The following is an 18,924-nucleotide window of genomic DNA, read 5'->3' on the forward strand; positions in this document are numbered from 1 at the left end:
TCCCACCCCAATTTTTCGCTCAGTGATCTTCACCGAGTAATGTATGTCCTTTCTTTCTATCGTGTAATCTGGTGATTTTACTTAATTTCTGATAGGAACACAGACACATAATAGTAAAAAGGGAGCAAAGAGTAGAGGTTAGGGTTATTCTATTGTATTTTACAATAATAAAATGCCTTTAGATTCTGAATCTCATTTGCATTTCATTACACCCTTGAGCATAAAAAGGTAAACTGAGACCTGTCCAAGAGTCATAGTTAATAGAGTTACGATTTCTAATAAGCCATGTCTGTACTGTTTTCACTTAGAACACTTCTGACACCAACTGGGTGTCCTACAATTCAATTTAAGTCTGACACTAATTGCCTTGAGTTAGCACAGACCCCACAAGTTAGGGGCTCAGTCCCATCAGAGTGCCCCTACTTCAGATGCCAGTCACAAGTCCCAGGTTGCCACCTGTACTTCTGATCAACCAGCTGTAAATTGGGTGTTCCCATGGCCCCCTGCTCAGGTTTGATAATTTGCTAGGATGGCTTATAGAACTCAGGAAAACACTTTACTTACTGTTACTAGTTTATTATAAAGAATACAGCTCAGGAACAGCCGAACAGAAGAGATGCATAGGGCAAGGTATGGGAGGGATCCAGACGCGGAGCTTCCATGCCCTCTGCGGTGCACTACCCTCCCAGCGCCTCGATGCGTTCACCAACCCAAAACCTCTCCCAACCTCATCGTTTAGGGGTTTTTATTAAGCAGACGTGATTGGTTAAATCATTGGCCATTGGTGATTAACTCAGTCTCTGACCCCTCTTCCCTCCCTGGAAGTCAGGGCACGGGGCTGAAAATTCCAACCCTCCAATCATCTTGGTCTTTCTAGTGACCCGCCCCACTCCTGAAGCTATCTAGAGTCTCCAGCCACCGGTAATCTCATTAGCATACAAAAAGACACTCATCGTTCCAGAGATTACAAGGATTTTAGGAGCTGTGTGCCCAAGACAAAGACCAAATATACATTTCTTATTATATCACACCATGCCATGGAAAGAGAATAACGGAGAATATGAATGACTCCAGTCACCAGGTTACTCATACGGTAGGGCGTATGACCAGCGATTAGTATAAGTCACATTTTAAGGCCTGGCAGTGTCCCTGGAACGCACCTCTCAAATGGCTGAGCGTAAGCCTTTGCTAGTGTTCTACTCATTCGGATACAACCTCACTGGATGGTCTCAGCTCTGTGATGACCAGACATGACCATGTCTGCTCTCTCACCCTCCAGCCTTGGCTGTAGGCAGAAGCAGGCGATGGGTTTCAAATTGACACAGACCCCCAGGGCTCCTTCTGCTTGGTTAGTGGGGGTTGTTTGTGGGTTGCTGGCCTGTTTCTAAGAAGTCTGTCCTTCCTTGTAGGAGCAGCAACTCTGGGCAGCAGGGTGTCTGGGTGTTTGAGATTGGAAGTCCAGCCACAGCCAGCGGCGTGATATCTTCAGACGTGAACCTCGGACTTGATGATGGAACAGAATATGACGATGAAGATTATGACTCAGTGACACATCTGGGCCTGGAGGATGTAGGCACCACATCCTTCCCCTATGAGACTCCAAGAAGGGGAGACACTGGCACACACAATAGGCCCAGTGTCCTCTCCCCCCGCCACCTGGCTACCGAGAGACCCCCGGGGCCTCCCACAGAGAGGACCAGGTCTTTCCAGTTGCCGGTGGAGAGATTTCCCCAGCAACACCCACAGGTCATAGATGTGGATGAAGTTGAGGAAACAGGAGTTGGTAAGGCCGTTTAAGTTGCAGTTGGTGTGCTCTTGGACACGGGTTTCCAGACGGAGGAGACTGAAGGGGTGTTGGTTGTGTGTATTACATGGTGGTTTGTAAGGATGAGAGCCCAGAGAAATGGGGGTGGGACCTCCCAGCTTCAGAACGTTGGTGGCTGGGCCCAATGGCCTCAGAGACTCCAAGTGGTGGTCTTTTGGGACTAGGGCTGTAGTTATGGAAACTGTGGAGTGTGTCCTCTTTCAAGTTTCCTATTATTCCTTTTTGTCTGTTTTAGAGAGAAAAGTGCTTTAGAATTATTTTGAAAGTCAGATTTTCTTATTTGTGACTTCTGAGATCAGAAATCTATTCACCCACCTGAAAAAACATTTTAGAAGTTCCTTTGGCTATTTACGCAGTTTATCTTTGACTTGTATTTCCTCTTGGTTTTGGAAGGAGAATGGTTGATTATTTTTCCTCCCAGGTCCTGTCAGTTTCAGAGTTGCTTTGTGAAGATTTAAAAATACAAAATAAGTAGATCCCCTTTTTAAAGATAAGTTTAAAGTACAATATCTTCTAGTCAACCATATTATATCAGATTTTTGCTACATTTTGAGGGAAAACCATTTGAACCCCAGCATGCTTTGATTTGTCTTATGAAAGACATTCAAACTAAACAGTGTTCGTTATTTTTTGCTCTTCTGGTTGACATATAATCCACTGAGATCCATATAAATGGGATGGGCCAAGCCTTTGAAGATGTTTACTATGACTCTTTACTGCTTCTCCTATGAAATTATCATAAGGCCTTCAGAAAAATCTACTCCATTCTACATTATTCACTCATTTTTATTTCTCCTTACTTGTTCTGATCTGTCTCATAGCAATAGGCATAAATGTTTGTTCTTATTGAGTATCCCAAAGCATGGACAGGATCTCGTGGCCGGGGTAGTCTGCTTACTCACTTCTGTGGCACAGAAATGGAGAAGATTCGCTTTAGTGGCGCGATGCGGACAGGGCTCATGTCTCAGGGCTCCCCTACACACACCGCACCCTGGATTTCCTGGGGTGATGCTGACGTCTCTTAGCGCGTGGCACTCTGCTCTTATAGCTGGGTTTCTGAGTGATCTCCCCCAGCTGTGTGGGGTAGGTTTACTTGCAGGTGTTGAGATTTGAATCGCATCCTGCTTTTTACCCTGTCTCTGAAATTCTCATTCGTGAAGCCATCACTTTGAAATGGGATCATATCTGGCCCCAACAGCTTATGGTGGTGTATGACTTGGTACTGAGAAAAGCCTAAATTTGAACCCAAAATGTGTCTTAAACAGATGTTTTTATGTCCCTCTTATCCTAGTTATTTCACTGTTTTTATTAGAAAGGTCAGTGTCTTCTGTAGCCAGCAATGCATTCCTGGTGTTATGTGAGCAGTCACCCACAGATACACAGGCCATAAGGGACCCACTGGGGCTGGGCCCACAGCTGGGATGAAGCAATCCGTGGGGTCACATGTGTTCAGCTCAAGGCCCAAGTGTTCTTGGCTCCAAACGCCATCTTTATGCCCACTGGAAATTCTGCATATGTAGGACTAATTGAATCTATCTGAGCTAAACTTTACTTTTATCTTCGCCCATAACAGTCAATTATAAATTGGATCATTATCTCCTCTAAAAATGCATCCCCTCTGTGCTTTTGAACTTCATTCCAAATTAATTTGCTCTGGATTAAGGTTAATGAGCTAGTTCATAATTTTTATAAAATGAACCTGGGCAGTAGAAATTTGAAATAGGGAGAAATTCTTTTTGTTTCTTGTGTCAAAGGCTTTTAGACTAGGTGTTACTTAGGAATTATTTCTAATCAGCTTTTCAGCGTAAGAGCTTCTGTGTTATACTCCAGGGAGAAGAAAGGGGCAAATGGGTTTTAAAATATTTTAAGGTCATTAAAATGGCAAATTTTATGTTATATATATATTTTACCACAATAAAAAAAGAGTAAAAAAAAATATTTTAAGGTCCCCCCAAAATGTGAAGCTGATCTTTCTGACTATATTAGATGGACATCATATTAAGATTGATTTTGCATGGCTGTAACCTAATATGGACTCAGTGACACTGACTACCTTGGATTATAGCATTTTTAAGTAATTCACCATTATGATTTCTCAAGCTCCTTTTAGACCCATTTGCCTTGGTGATTTGAGTCATGGAGCCACCACACTATAGTCATGTGCCACATAGGGACGTGTTGGTCAACAACAGACGGCCCGCACATATGACGGTGGTCCCATGTTAGTACATGTAGCCAAGGTGTGCAGTAGGCTGTACCATCTAGGTCTGTGTTAGTGCACTCTAGGATGTTCGCACAACGAGGAAATCGCTTAACGGCACATTTCTCAGAACATATCCCCCTCATGAAGTGATGCATGACTGTATATAAGTAGCCTCAGGTTGTGAGTCGTGCCCCTGAACTGCCTAAGCAGATGGGAATTCCTGCAAGGCTTTGGATGCACAATGTGTTGAAGCCCCTGGTCCCCAGTCCTGTGAAGCATTTACAGGTGTGCTGTGTTTTCTCTGGGCAGTTTTCAGCTACAACACGCATTCCCGCCAGACATGTGCCAACAACCGACACCAGTGCTCCGTGCATGCAGAATGCAGGGACTTCACTACGGGCTTCTGCTGCAGCTGTGTTGCAGGCTACACGGGGAATGGCCGGCAGTGTGTTGCAGAAGGTACTTGCTTCGATGTGTTCAGTTTCCGTGGGGAGAAGGAGGAGGAGTGGACTTTTTGTCTGGGTACTTGTTTGCAAAGGTTGCCTTACCCGGATCTCTAAAGGTGGGGAGTGTTTTTAGTGGGATGAGGATACTGATTCTCTCATTCTCTATTCTTCCTCATACTTCTCCAATGGGCGTTCCTCAGAGAATGCCCATTTTCTAATAAGGCGAGGTCTCCTTCTTTCCTGTGCTGTTTCTCCATCTCTGAGATGACTGCCATTGGGAGCCCATCTTCACGAGTGCCCCTCGCCTGAGACAAAGGCTGAAGTGTTGAACTGATGCAGCCTGGACCAGGAATTGTTAACGCCTCTCATTGTCCTCAGTTTCTTTCAAACCTCTTATTTGGTCTCACTCACAGACTTGACTATCCTACTGGTTATTAGCCTCAGCAGGGCCACTGTGGGCTGGTGTAGACCAAAGTTTGTAGTGGGTGGAATCTGTTCCAGTCCCCCTTTCCCTCGGGTTTTCCTTTCCTCTGGCCCTGAAATCACAGCATGGTAATGGCAGAGCATAAGGGGGGCACCACAGTTAATTTTAGAGCACCAAACCCATTGTGGGGCCAAGTCCAACACGGATGCAGCTGTGGGCTGACATCAGTTCTGAGTTCTGCCCCCAAAGGACCAGCGAGGCTTGATGTCCTCAGAGGTCAGAAGAATCTTCTCAGTGAAAGTCTAGGTGGTCAGGATATTGGTTTACTCAGAGAGTGAGACCAGTGGGAGTCCAGGGCCATAAACTGGAATTAAAATAAAAACAACAAGAACCCCACCGTACTGAACCTGTGTTCCTTCAGACGCCAAGTCACCTCACTTCTCACCAGTCGTTTTCCTTCTGTGTTTAATGAAGAGCCGCAGTTGCTTTGCAGAATTTGCCTAATAAATAAGACTGCGTTGGAGGAATGTTTTCTGTTTTTCAGATCCCTTGCCATAGCTATAGTTAAATCAGTTATTTTAATTTGCTAGAAAAAAAAATAGTTTCTTTCTGGGCCACAATTAGATAAAGTGAGTTTTGTTAAATATTATCTTCAGCAATGAAAGGAAATTTTGTGTACTTTTTATACTTTTAATTTTTGAGGATGTTTATGTGTTTTCTGTTTTCTTCTCAATCCCACCACCCCAGGGGGTGTGCCTTTGCTCCTTTGTTTTAGATTGGGCTTTTCTACTTTTCTCACCCAGGGAGAAGCTTCCAAAATCTACAATGAAAGCTTCTTCTCAAGAGCAACCTCATTAGCTCTTTCCACGTCAAATATCAGAGCTGGAAATGCTGAGACGTTTGGGTTTGGTGGCAAGCTCAGATGTGCCAAGCTTTTCTGCTACGTAATGATATTATATACACGCCCCGTAATAGTTTTGTGGTTTAAGTATTTGTTGGATTCTTGCTGCTTTTGAAACATTTTTATAGGTCAAAGTTTGGGAGAAAAAAATGTGTTTGCTTTCCTTAACTTGGCTTTCCTGCTTGTTTCTGCAATTGTTTGGGAGATGCATTTTTTCGATATTAGTCTTCTAACTTCACAGCATTCCCCAGTGTAATGACACAGTTTGAGAGCAGAAATATTCTGTGTGTTGAGCATGCCTTGGCTTCTCCATGACCCTGTTCAGCAGCTTGGACACATCGAACGCGGCAAAGCTCTTCAGAACGTGGGTGATGGCGCCCAGGTGTGAGCCTGTCTGTCCAGGGTTATTCAACAAACTTTCCTGAGAACTTGCTGAGACTGAGCGAGGGAGTTGGGTGTGAAAGTCCTGTCCCTAGTAATTTGTCATCTAGGAAGAAAAACAAGATGTATACAATCAATAACTGATAGAATTTAATTCTGCATCAAACCTGAGCAGTCCAAGGTGACATTTACCTCTTCCTTCAGTTTTTTTTAAAGATAGAACTAACACACTTGTTTAAAGTATACCATTTGGTGGTTTTTAGTATTTTCACTAAGATGTGCAGCTATCACCTCTATCTAATTTTAAAATATTTCCATCGCTCCAGAAAGAAACCCTATATCCATTAGCACTCTCACTTCCCCCGGAGTCCCTCGGCCCCTGTCCATAGCTAATCTACTTTCTGTCAATATGGGTATTCCTATTCTGGACAATTCATATAAATGGAACTGTGCAATTTGTGGCCTTTTGTGTTTGATTTCTTTCACTTAATGTTTTCAAGGTTTGTCTATGTTTTAACATGTATCAGTACTTCACTCCTTTTTTCTAGCTAAATAATATTCCATTGCATGGATATACCACATTGTGTTCCATTCATCAATTGGTGGACATTTGTGTGGTTTCCCATTTTGGCTGTTATGAATAATTCTGCTAATAACATTCATGTACATGTTTTTTTACAGACGCATATTTTCTATTCTTTTGGTTATATACCTAAGAGTTGGAGTATGTATAGTATAGAAAATGAAAGTTCACCAAATTGCCCTGACTGAACCACTGTTAACAATTTTCTGTACATCTCTTCAGATATTTTCCCATAGGTATAAGCTGACATTTATTATTAAGGTAATTTTAAAAACAAAAACAGTATCCTACATATATTATCTGGCAATTTATGAAGAAAGCCTTTAAATTTGCCACAGTAGGTTTCACATCTTTCCCAGTTGTCTAAATGAAACAATCCACAACAAACACTCCAGTCCACAAGCTGGTCCTGGGTCAGAGGGCATGTTGTGTGGCCTATGATGTCTTCCATGCCCGGGCCTGCTCTGGCTTGGGCTGGATGAAGCTCCAGGACTCAGACTGGCGTCCCAACCCTGGGTAATAGGACTATATTGGAGCCAGAGATGCTTATTAAGATGTATTTTAGATTAGTCAACCAAATGTCCCCGATTTCCGGGACCATCCAGTTTAGCCCCGTTGTCCCAATGAAATTACTCGTGCTGTCCTTTATACTCTCAAAAGCTGTCAAATATATAATCACCTAGTTCTAGATGACCAGTGATGCTGTTCTTCTCCTGAGATTATTTTATTTCCCCTGAAGTTCCTCCATCACACGATGGCTCCCACTGGAGCTGCTTTCATGCTGTCCATTGTCAATCAGCATGGAAGAGGGACAGGACGTTGAAATTTCTAAGGCTCATGGCCACAGTTGTAGGTACTGTCTTCTTGGGAAGAACAACCACTTTCGCTTATCCCCAAACTCTTTACCCCAGCGCTGTTTGGCCTCTTTGCTTTATAGGTACAGCTCCTATCAGACATGTTATTCTTTTTTGAAAGGCTGGCTTCTTTCTTTGTTCCCTGCTCAGGTTCCCCCCAGCGAGTTAATGGCAAGGTGAAAGGAAGGATCTTCGTGGGGAACAGCCAGGTCCCCATCGTCTTCGAGAACACCGACCTCCACTCCTATGTGGTGATGAACCACGGGCGCTCCTACACAGCCATCAGCACCATTCCCGAGACTGTTGGGTATTCTCTGCTTCCTCTGGCCCCTGTTGGAGGCATCATTGGATGGATGTTTGCAGTGGAGCAAGATGGATTCAAGAATGGGTTCAGCATCACAGGTAGTTTATGTCAGACATTAACATTAATGGGCCACACAGTGGTGCCTGGGGGACCCGGGAGTAAATGAAAGGGAACTCCATGTCTGCAGGCAACTTACTGATAAGTATTTTTTGGCTACAGAAGTAAGATGTTGAGGTAAAATTATCAATAATTTTTTCACTAATATATGTGAGCTAAGACTGTCTAGAATTGCGTTTTGATCAGGGAGCAATTTCATGGTGGAGATTTAGAAGTCTCCGGCAGAGCAAATGATGTCGTCTCATATCCTTACAACCCAAAGTGTGCGGCTCACAGCTTCCCTCCTTCTGTTTATCAAGCCTGCCTCCAAATTCCAAACCAGTCTGAAAGTGATATTTGACATTTCTTCAGTATCTGCTCGGAGAAAAAGAACCTGTCATTTCTAGCTAAATTAAGCCTGATAAACATAATCCCCATGAGTCTTAGGAAACCTGAGTTTTCTTGGAGCTTCTTAGAGACTGTGTCCTGTTCAGTCTTTAGTGGACGTGCAGGCAGATGGTCGGGGGACATTTCCCTGAGTAGCGTGGCCTCCCGCATGCTCTGCCGAGGCCAGTCCACCTGTGCGTGCTCGAGGCCCTTTCCTGGGGGCAGCTCGGGTGGAGGAGCTTGTGTCCTTCACCTCCAACCACTTCCAGGACCTGGAGTCTGTTATGCTGGGAGGCAGGTACATAGCCCTGCCTCCGACCACCGGGATCTGCCTTCTCCACCACCAGCAGCCTCGCTGGAGCCTCAGCCACGGCTTTTGTGGAAACACTGCTGAAAGCAGGGTCTGCAGGCTTTACACGGGTAACCCTCCAAAAGTTATAGCACGTAAATGCACGACTTCCTGAAGCGTGGCCATTTTAAGAAAGGAGGGGCTATATATTTGAAAAAGGGTGAACTTACCCGTAAGATATGCTAATTTATGGCCTAATGTTTTTTCTCCGTATCCCTCAGGCATATATATCCTGCGTATTATAACCATGTTCATGTTCTAGTGCAAACACGCTCTTTCCTTTGCTGACATAGTTGAACTTTGCAGTCAGACCCACCTACCCTACTCCTTCCCTCCATAGCTTTTTACATGCGTGTTGCCTTGTATGTGGGTTAATTTGCCTTGGTGATACTTTGTAACATACATCAACTTCAGCAGGGCTGAGAGAGTCTTTACAAATTGCCTGCATAGCGCCTCTTTGTTTCTACCACAGTCCTTTTTAACTGCCTCAGGACTTGTGTTATCAGTTGGGTATCTGCCTGGAACTTGCATACTGTAAAGCAGGAGTTGTCAAACTTCTTCTGCAAAGGGCCAGATAGTACATATTTTAAGCTTTGTCTAAACATTTTAGGCTATACCATCTATGTTGCAACTGCTCAACAGAGATAATAGGCAAAAGAATGAGCGTGACTGTCATCAATGAAACTTTGTTAACGGGCACTGAAATTTAAATTTCATATCATTTTCACCTATCATGAAATATTCTTTTGACTTTTTTAAAAAAAATTGTAAAATGTAAAGACTATTCTTGGCTCCAGGGCTGCTGACCAGATTTAGCCCTGGGGCCCTAGTTTGCCAGCCCCTGTTGTAATGGGAGCGTGCAAACATGGGAAAGGGAAGAAGCTGGAAGAAGGGGGAAATATTTTTTCTGCCTGTCTGGGGCTGCTGCTCTGCACAGAGCACAGGGAATTCCTGCTCCCAGGGTGGTTTCTGGTTCTGGTGACGGTTTGCCTTGAACTCACCAATCCTGAGCAGGGCTTAGCTGTTATAACAGTCATCACCTTAAATGACATCTGGGAGCCATTCACATTTGGCAGAGCACTTTTTAGCATACTTTATCTCATCTAATTCCCACAAGATAGATTGTATCCCATTTTTTATCATCAGGAAATGGAGGCTCAGTGGGGTTAAGTAGCTTGTTCAAGTTCACCCAAGCAGTACTGGGCACAGTTGGAGTCAAACCCCAGGCCCCTGCTTTTCCCAACACTACGCCTGAGCCAGCCCATCTCAGATGCTGCTGTGTAGCTGGGAAGCAGCTTCTCTCCTCTGTGCATGACTCAGTTGGGCCACATGGATATCCCAGCTCTGTCCTCAGTGTCACCAGCCCCATTTCTATCAATCACACTGAAGCATCTGCAGAGGAGGTGTGGGCCCACCCCCACTTCATGGTGCAGCACTGTGAGTCCAGGGCAGGCATGAGGGCATCTTCTCTGACCCCAAAGTGACGGACTGACCTTGCTTTCCAGGGGGCGAGTTCACCCGCCAGGCCGAGGTGACCTTTGTGGGGCACCCGGGCAAGCTGGTGATTAAGCAGCAGTTCAGCGGCATCGACGAGCACGGACACCTGACCATCGACACGGAGCTGGAGGGCCACGTGCCGCAGATCCCGTTCGGCTCCTCGGTGCACATCGAGCCCTACACAGAGCTCTACCACTACTCCCGCGGGGGTGAGCCTGCCGCGGCCGGGACGGGTGCACTCACCTGGGCTTCCAGAGGGAAATACATGGATGAGACCTTATTAGTGTCACCTTTCCACTGATTATAGACAGTGCACACTCATCAGAGAGAATTTAGTGCCAAAGAGAGAATAAGTGTAACTTACAGTCGTAAAATCAGGACATTATTGTTCACTTTAAATGTATTTCCTTTCAGCCTTTTCTCTGTATATATGTATAAAATATCCCAACATATATATAATATCCCAATATAAATATCTCAACATATTATGTAATTTCAAAATCAAGTAATATAATTTTGTTATAATATACATGTATATATAGTTAACTTTTTATTTTAAATAATTTCAAACTTACAGAAAAGTTGAAAATAGCACAATTTTAGCACCATTTACCCAGGTTCAACAATTGTTAACATTTTGCCACATTTACTGTATCATTCTTTCTCACTCATATATACATATATATGTATATTTAAGAGTAAGTTGTAGACATCATGATCGTTCACCCTCTAAATACTTGACATGTTTTTCCTAAGTACAAAACATTCTCTTACATGGCCACAGTACGATGATCGAAATCAGGAAATTTAACATTGATGCGATACTATTATATAATGTCCAGTCAGGTGCATAGTTTTTATTTAAATAAAATTGCAATCATACCACATTATTATATCTTCACTTTTCCAATTAAAGACAAATCATGAATATTTTATATTTCATTAGGTAGGCTTTGAAAACACTTTTAAATGAATCCATACAATTCTATTGTGTGGCTATTAAGTTAAACTACTCTGTTTTTAAAGCTTAGGTTATTTCCAATTTGTCCTCTTAATGAGTTGAAATGACCATGTTTGTCATAAATCTTGACCAAATCTCTGATTCTTTTCTGACTTAATTCCTAGAAAAAGAAGTGCTGAGTCAAACAGTAGGAACTTTTTAAAGGCTCTTTTTAAATTGCCGTCTAGAAAGTTTGTACCAATTACCAAGGCTTCATGGCTTAACTGTGGGGGAGGAGAGTGAGTGCATCGGAGATGGAATGGACGGGACCCCAGTCTGCAGTCAGCCTGCGACCAGATGGTGTTTCTGGCAGCCCAGCACGTGGGAGCTGGACAAGAGGCAGCTTACACTAATCTTTTATTTATCCTCTGGCTTTTATTATGAACTACAGCAGAGCACACAAATATAAAGAGTCTTTCATCCTTTTTTTAAAAATAGGAAGCTGAGAGTTTTGTCGTATGGCTAAGTGGGGCAGACCGCCTCTCTTCTCCCCTACTGAGGTTTGCTCACAGTAGTAATTTTCCAGAAACTGGCTACTGAAACCCATTTAATGTCTCACTTTTTAATATCAGAAAACTACTTAATCTAGGGTTATACATAGCCACCACTATTTCTTGAATCCTAAGTGAGATAGCCTACATAAAGCAGTTAGCGCTCTGCTAGTCATGTGGTAAATGCTTCATAAACGATAGTTTATCTTAATGATAGTATTAGCCTGCTTGATTCCAGAAGTTTTACTTACATTATCTTATCCTCACCCCATCCATGTTGTAAAAGAAATTGAGGCTAAAGAAGTTAGTCACCGGCCCTGTGATCACACAGCTTGTGAGTGATGGTGCCGCCTGAATTCAGGTGTATCTCCTGCCACGTATGTGCTCTTTCCACCAGACCTTAATCTCTGGGTTGATTCTGGGTGGCTTAGGAACTTACAGAGAAGCACCTGATGAGAAAAAGCAATAAGTATTACTAATGCGAGTAACACCAAGAATAGCATGGGAAATCTATGAGTGGAGTGAGTCCCAACACAGAGATAAATGGCCTTATTTGACCCATTCCATCTGATCCCTCGTCTGGTAGCATTGTGGGCAGGGAATACTGCGGCTGGTTTTAAAGCCCTTGATTAAGCCCCTTGCATCCTTAAGATCTCTCCTTTGTCTCCCCGCCTCGTCTCCCTCCTTCTTCCCCATCCCAGTGATCACATCCTCCTCCACCCGGGAATACACCGTGACGGAGCCCGAGCGAGATGGCGCTGCCCCTTCACACGTCCACACTTACCAGTGGCGCCAGACCATCACCTTCCAGGAGTGCACCCACGACGACTCCCAGCTGGCCCTGCCCAGCACCCAGCAGCTCTCGGTGGACAGCGTGTTTGTCCTGTACAACCAGGAAGAGAGGATCTTGCGCTATGCTCTAAGCAACTCCATCGGTCCTGTGAGGGGTAAGAGATGGCAGCTCAGATTGGGCATCATGTATGTGCCGGCACATCTGTCTCTGTGCCCTTTGACGTGTTGTTTTTCATCTCTCGGGAAGAAGAAAATTATGCTAAAATATCTCCTGGCAGAAATAAATGTCTTGCCATCTATGATTCTTAGAAAACTACCTGTCTCTGTTCTGCTAACCTAAGGCTTCTTCATTATCCGATTTGGGCTAGAGCAAAGAGTGCTAACTCGTTGAGTTACAGAGTGGACCATCCAAAGGCGACAGCTGGTTTTGGCAAGGCACTTCAAACACTCTGATACTCAGCCTTGAAAGGAACGTGTGCTCTCTGCCGTGTGACAGCACATCGCAGTGCTGAGGTCTGGTCTCTCGGTGCTTCTGGCTGCATGGAAGGAGCTGGCATTTTGGGAGCTAGCATGACATCTGTCTCAGATTTCACGTCATCCAAATCTTAAAGCCCCAGGGGTTCTGTGTATTTTGAGTCTGGATGTTAAGATCTTTCTCTTTTTCAGTTATTTATGGTTCTCCTTCCATATCCAGGTCGCTTCTCCAGCTGCCCAAGGTTGTCCTTGCTTGACTCCAAAAAGCAGAAGGAGGGCAGGTGCCTTTCTCCCTCCTTTGACAACTGTAGCTCTAGGCAGCAGAGGTTGGCGCATCTTTTGCTTAAAAGGCCATAGAGTAAATATTTTAGATTTTGCTAGCTATACAGTGTCTGCCACAAGATCTCAGTTCTGCCATGGTAGCACAAAAGTGGCCACAGACCGTATGCAAGTGAGTAGGTGTGGCTGGTTTCCAGTAAAACTTTATTAACAAAAACAGGCATCAGTCTAGAGGGATGTAGTTTGCTGATCCTGCCCCAGGGTGACACAGGAGTCGGCTGGTTTCCTGTTCCAGGACCCCTGCTGCTCTCCTGGTCATCAGCTATGCCTTACTTTCTGTGGAAGGAGGAAACCTGCAAGACTTTCTGAATACTCACTTGGTTTCAATGGCTCTGCCTTCACAGATGGCTCCCCTGATGCGCTTCAGAATCCTTGCTACATCGGCACTCATGGCTGTGACACCAACGCGGCCTGCCGCCCCGGCCCCGGGACACAGTTCACCTGCGAGTGCTCCATCGGCTTCCGAGGAGACGGGCGGACCTGCTCTGGTATGGCCATCAGTTGTGACTTGTAGGGGCTGGGGGAAACAGCCTAGGAGGAATTATCCAGACTCTGTAAAGCAGAGAGCTGGGTGAGGCGAGGAAGCACGGGTGAGGTACATCCTGGTGGGCAGGCCATGCCCGGGCTGTTTAAGCTCCGCACTCGGTGTTCCCTTGGTAATGTGGGTTCCTGCCCTTTTCTTTCATCTGATCAGATGCACTGACTCTGAGCAACAGAGTAGGATGTATAAGGCCACACTCCACTTCACCTTAAGAACACACAGGTTTACAGGGAAGCTAAAGTCAGCACTGTTTATAACACTAACAAGATGACGGTAACTGTCACGGACCCAGGCGCTGTCTGTTAAGCACTTCACAAACACCGTCTCATTTAATTTGAATTGAATCAAGTTGAGTTGAACCATCTCTGATGAGATAGGTTCTTTCAATTCTGTCTTTTTAAAATTATTTTTAATTGTGGTAAAATACATATAACATAAAGTTTAACATTTTAACCATTTTAAGTGTACAGTTCAGCAACATCGAGTTCATTTGCATTGTCATGCAACCGTCACCACCATCCATCTCCAGAACTCTTTTCCTCTTGCAGAACTGAAACTCTATTCCCGTTAAGCAGCAGCTTCCCATTTGCCTTCCCCCCAGCCCCTGGTAACCACCTTTCTATTTTCTGTCTCTGAATTTGACTACTCTGGGTACCTTGTATGTGTGGAATCATACGTATTTGTCCTTTTGTGACTGGCTTATTTCACTCAGCATAATGTCCTCACGGTTCGTCCACGTTGTAGCATGTGTCACAATTTCCTTCCTTTTTAAGGCTGAATAATAGTCCATTGCATGTGTATACTCCATTTTTTTCAATCCATTCATCTGTCTATGGACACTTGGGCTGATTCAATTCTTTGGCTATTGTGAATAATGCTGCTATGAACATGGGTGCACGAATATCAATGTTTGAGTCCTTGCTTTCAGTTCTTTTCGGTATATTACAAGAAGTGGAATTGCTGGATCCTATGGTAATGCTATATTTGATTTTTTGAGGACCTGCCACTCTGTCTTCCATAGTGACTGCACCATTTTACATTCCCACCGCCATTACACAAAGGTTGCAATTTCTCCTTTTCCATGCCAACACTTGTTTTTTTGGGGTTTTTTTGATAGTGGCCATCCTAATGGGTAGGAAGTTCATTCCTATATTTACAGATGAGAAAATTGAGGCTCATTAAAGTGAGCCAGTGACGTTGAAACATTGCAATTTGAGTCTCTGACTCAAGCCAGTATATTACTGTGCTTTCTCATGGCACTGATTTTATTACTTATAGTTTAACTTTAAATAATTTCACATAGATGGCTTGATATTTATATGTTTCTTACTAAATTTTAACCCACTACCAAGGGGCAGTTAGTTGACTCCTGACTCAGTGAAGAGTCCAGACAGCAGAGGCCACTAGTGCACGAATGTCCTAAATCTGCAGCAGACGGCTCACTGATGAATGTAAGGAATGCCAGAAGTAAGATTCCCTCGTGACGTGTGTCCGCACATATGTTTGGCCAGAAAGATGAGCAGCCCCCTTTAAGGCCTGGGGTAAGAATCTAGGGAGCCCAGCAGCCTTGAATTTGGGAAGGATGCCTTGGGTCTGGAATCCAGTGCCTCCAATTAATGGCAGATTTGGTGTGCTGATTTACCGTGAAGGTTAGCAGATCCTGCTGTGGGGTGTTGCTGTAATTGCTTCAGGGTGAAACTTCAGATGAGATGCTCACTGGAACGTCTGACCTGATGGAGAGCAGGGACTTCGCTTACAGGAGCAGGCTGCACCGTTGCTTAGCCAGCTTACTGATAACTTTGTACATGTGCTAGAATTCAATCCGAGACTCACTTTCCTTGTACCATACCACTGGGGAGGGGACATAGTTCCCACTCACCTCTGATCATCAGAGTTCCCCAGATTTCCCCAAAGAGCCCAACGGCCTCAAATGGCTGAATTGGCTGAGGCCAGTTTGAAGCAGCATGATACTTTGTGTGTGTGAGCGGAGCCCTCCCTGGGCCATGAAGATGCGATGCACACCAGGCAAGGATGGGGCTCCCTCATTTCTCCAGCAGAAGCCTGCACCTCCTTAGCCTTTATGTAGCCCTGTGTCAATTTCCTAAGCCAATCGAAGCTTAGTCCAACATGGAGCTACCGCAGTGCGCTGCTGCTGAACCCCACCCTGGCTAAGTCCACTCTTGGGGTCGGAGCTTGTCATAGTGGGAGTGCTTGCTTCCCTTCACAAAGCATGACCAGTCATGCTTTCTGTAATCTGTTGCTATCAGAGAAAACCCTCTGAGGTCCTCACCCGGGAAGACAGGTGGTCGTGTGTGGACTTGCCTTTGTCCTATGGTTAGTCCTCGTTCCGGCAGATTAGCGCCATGGAATGTGGGTATATTCCCAGTCAGGCTACGTTTTGTTCCGGGTCACTAGAACGTGCTCCAAAGTGTTAATGCATTGAGACACTAGGCTGATGATAGGAAATTGCATTAAGCAGATCACTTCATGTATTATTTTGACCTGGAAAGTGCCTTAGAAGAGAATGAGGATGAGCCTTTGTAATTCAGTGTGCATGACGCTGATATAATGATAGATGACATCCCAAACAAGGCCGGTGTTGGTTAGACACCGCAGAGCGAGCCTCCAGGGTAATTAGGAGAAGACTTCCGGGTGGCTCACAGAGCTCTGGAGCCTGGCAGAATGGCTTCGTAGATTTCTCAGTTGGGAGTCTGTGGAGAGAGTTTTGGATAATCTCTCGCTGAGTAATTTTGAGTACACACAAGGCATTTAACAACTCAGCCATGAGACTCTCCTTCTTAAAGAGCCTGATCTTTAGAAAAGGGACAAATTGGAGAAACTTAAGAGTTGTTGGAAATATGTGAAAAGTAGCCACTCTGGAAAACAATCAGAAAGGAAGCAGTAATTACAAGAATAATCCAGGATTTTCCTATTGGGGTAGAGAATGATTTATATGAAAGGAAATCTCTCCCCAGAGAAGAGGTTGACTCGATGTTGAATAATAAGAACAATAATCTTCAAACAGATATTGTGATATTTTATGAGGAACAGTTATCACCAATTCACTACTTCCACCAAAGAAAGGATTAAAGTCTTATCCTCAGTTTACGGAAGGGAGGATTTAAATAAGACATTAGGAAGAATTTCCAAACTGTAAGCACGATGAGATCTTAGCGGGGAAATTGCTAGGTCTAGCTCTGAAGAAAAGGGGTCGCCCAGCTTGGATTATATGTGTAGACCTGCATGGAGGTGGAGGTTGTGGTAGGGGACCATCCGCTCCCTGATCCCGTGGGCCCCCAGGTCCTATTTTCCAGTGGCTCTCCAGGTAGGGTGTGAGGGCCACGCACCCTTCTAGTCACCTAAGAAGCTTTTTTGAAACACACAGCTTCCCTTTCCATAAACCTTCCGGGGGGAATGGAATTCGGAAAAGTTCCCCTGGTGATTTTGTTCTGTCCCTTTGACTGAAAACTGTTGCTCTGTGCTCTGTGCTCTGGCACTTGAGTGTGAGCCGTGGAGCCCTGCAGTCTGCATGGCGTGTCCAGACATCTGTGCCGGGAGTGTCTTCTGAGAGTTGTGGCGCAGAGACAGTGGAAGCCAGATGATCTTTTTCTCGCATGCTGTTGGAGCAGCAGCTGGTGGATGGAGTGTAAAGTCCACGCTTGCTGAATAGCCCCCACACCCACCGCAGCGCCAGCCCATGGAAGAGGCTGCCTTGGGAGGGCTTTGTTCCATAACCTTACAGCTGTGCCTGGAGCAGTCTCCTTGTGCGAGATCTTGTATCTTAAACATTTCACAGAAACGTACATTGCAGTATATTTTCAAGAAGCTGGATACCATTGGGTTTGGGTTTTGCCTGGCTATAGGTCAAACCATGCAGCTGGTGTGGCAAAAATGCTTGTCTTGTGCAGTGTTGTCCAATAAGCCAGCAGGGCATTTGTCTCACCGGTGGAGAGACTGGCTAGATTGCCCATCGGAGGCGTACGCGTGAGCTTTTGTCTCCCGAATGTGAAAGATTCCCATTAGGGCATTAAGGAGGGGTGGTTGAGATGGGGAGAGGAGTTGTGTGGTCTCAGCCATTATGAACTCCTCCTTATCGGCGTCTTAGAGTTCTAGAAATGACAGAAGTAACTGTGTACACTCTGAGAATAAGCTTGGCAAGGAAGGACCTTACCAACTTACCATCCATCAGTGGTCAGGTAACCAGGGTAATGACAGGTTAGCTTGGTTTCTTGTCTGGGCCACCAGCCTTCCTGTAGTGGTAGCCACAGACTGGCCCCAATGCCTAGTGGCCATCTGAGGGCCATGTTTCTAGAATTGGCCAAATCTGTCCCCATGGCTTGTGGTGTAGGATGAATCCCTAAAAATTATAATAATAGCTACATTTTTTGAGCATGCTAGGTGTTCCTCTGGCTTACATCCATTTTGTAACCCTTAGAAGAACCTCTCAAGATGAATAGTATTATGTGTATTTACCAACAGGGAAACTGAGGCTGAATAGTTAGGTAACTTGCCCAAGACCACACGAGCTGTAACTAAAGGAGGCAGGATTTGAATTTAGCTATGTCCAGCTCCAAAGCATAGGTTTTTGGGTTCCATAATATCCCATATAGGGGCTGTAGTGTTGTTCTGTGAGGGGACATCACCCCACTAGCTCATTTACAATCTTATGATTCAATGGCTTTCCTTTTAGTGCAGTCAGCTCCAGATATTCCAAAATTCACACTTAGGCTTTAAATTGTTCAGCTTTTCTTTGTAACTGTCATTGGAGAAAGGTAATATTTCTGAACAAGGCATGTTTAAATATGCTGTGTAGTTTCGGAACCTTATTCAGAGTCTGGACACTTGTCTGTACATCTTCCTAACAAGTATTTGCCAGTCGGATGTTAGGGGGCCCCAGGCTCAGCAGCTGGCTCCGGGAGAGGTGGGGGAGCACACGGGTACTTAGGAGGAGGGCCTGGGACCACTCTCTAAAGTGAGGCACAGAAAGAAAATCTTATTTAACACGACTTTTGGAATATAGAAACATTTGTTTTAAAA

The 18,924-nt window shown here is 44.7% G+C and overlaps 1 protein-coding gene across 2 annotated transcripts in view; it reads left to right on the top strand.

The window, feature by feature from the left end:
- NID1 (nidogen 1) overlaps positions 1-18,924 on the top strand; it is a 77,524-nt gene that overhangs the window by 23,171 nt on the left and 35,429 nt on the right. For both annotated transcript variants that reach the window (XM_070614577.1, XM_008515030.2), the window contains 6 exons: positions 1,410-1,783; positions 4,338-4,487; positions 7,768-8,019; positions 10,259-10,459; positions 12,443-12,688; positions 13,691-13,834. In XM_070614577.1, the coding sequence (XP_070470678.1) occupies positions 1,410-1,783; positions 4,338-4,487; positions 7,768-8,019; positions 10,259-10,459; positions 12,443-12,688; positions 13,691-13,834 (1,367 nt within the window). The remainder of the gene's footprint in view (positions 1-1,409; positions 1,784-4,337; positions 4,488-7,767; positions 8,020-10,258; positions 10,460-12,442; positions 12,689-13,690; positions 13,835-18,924) is intronic.

Source organism: Equus przewalskii, chromosome 1, assembly GCF_037783145.1.
Source record: "Equus przewalskii isolate Varuska chromosome 1, EquPr2, whole genome shotgun sequence".
In the NCBI taxonomy this organism is placed as follows: Eukaryota; Metazoa; Chordata; class Mammalia; order Perissodactyla; family Equidae; genus Equus; species Equus przewalskii.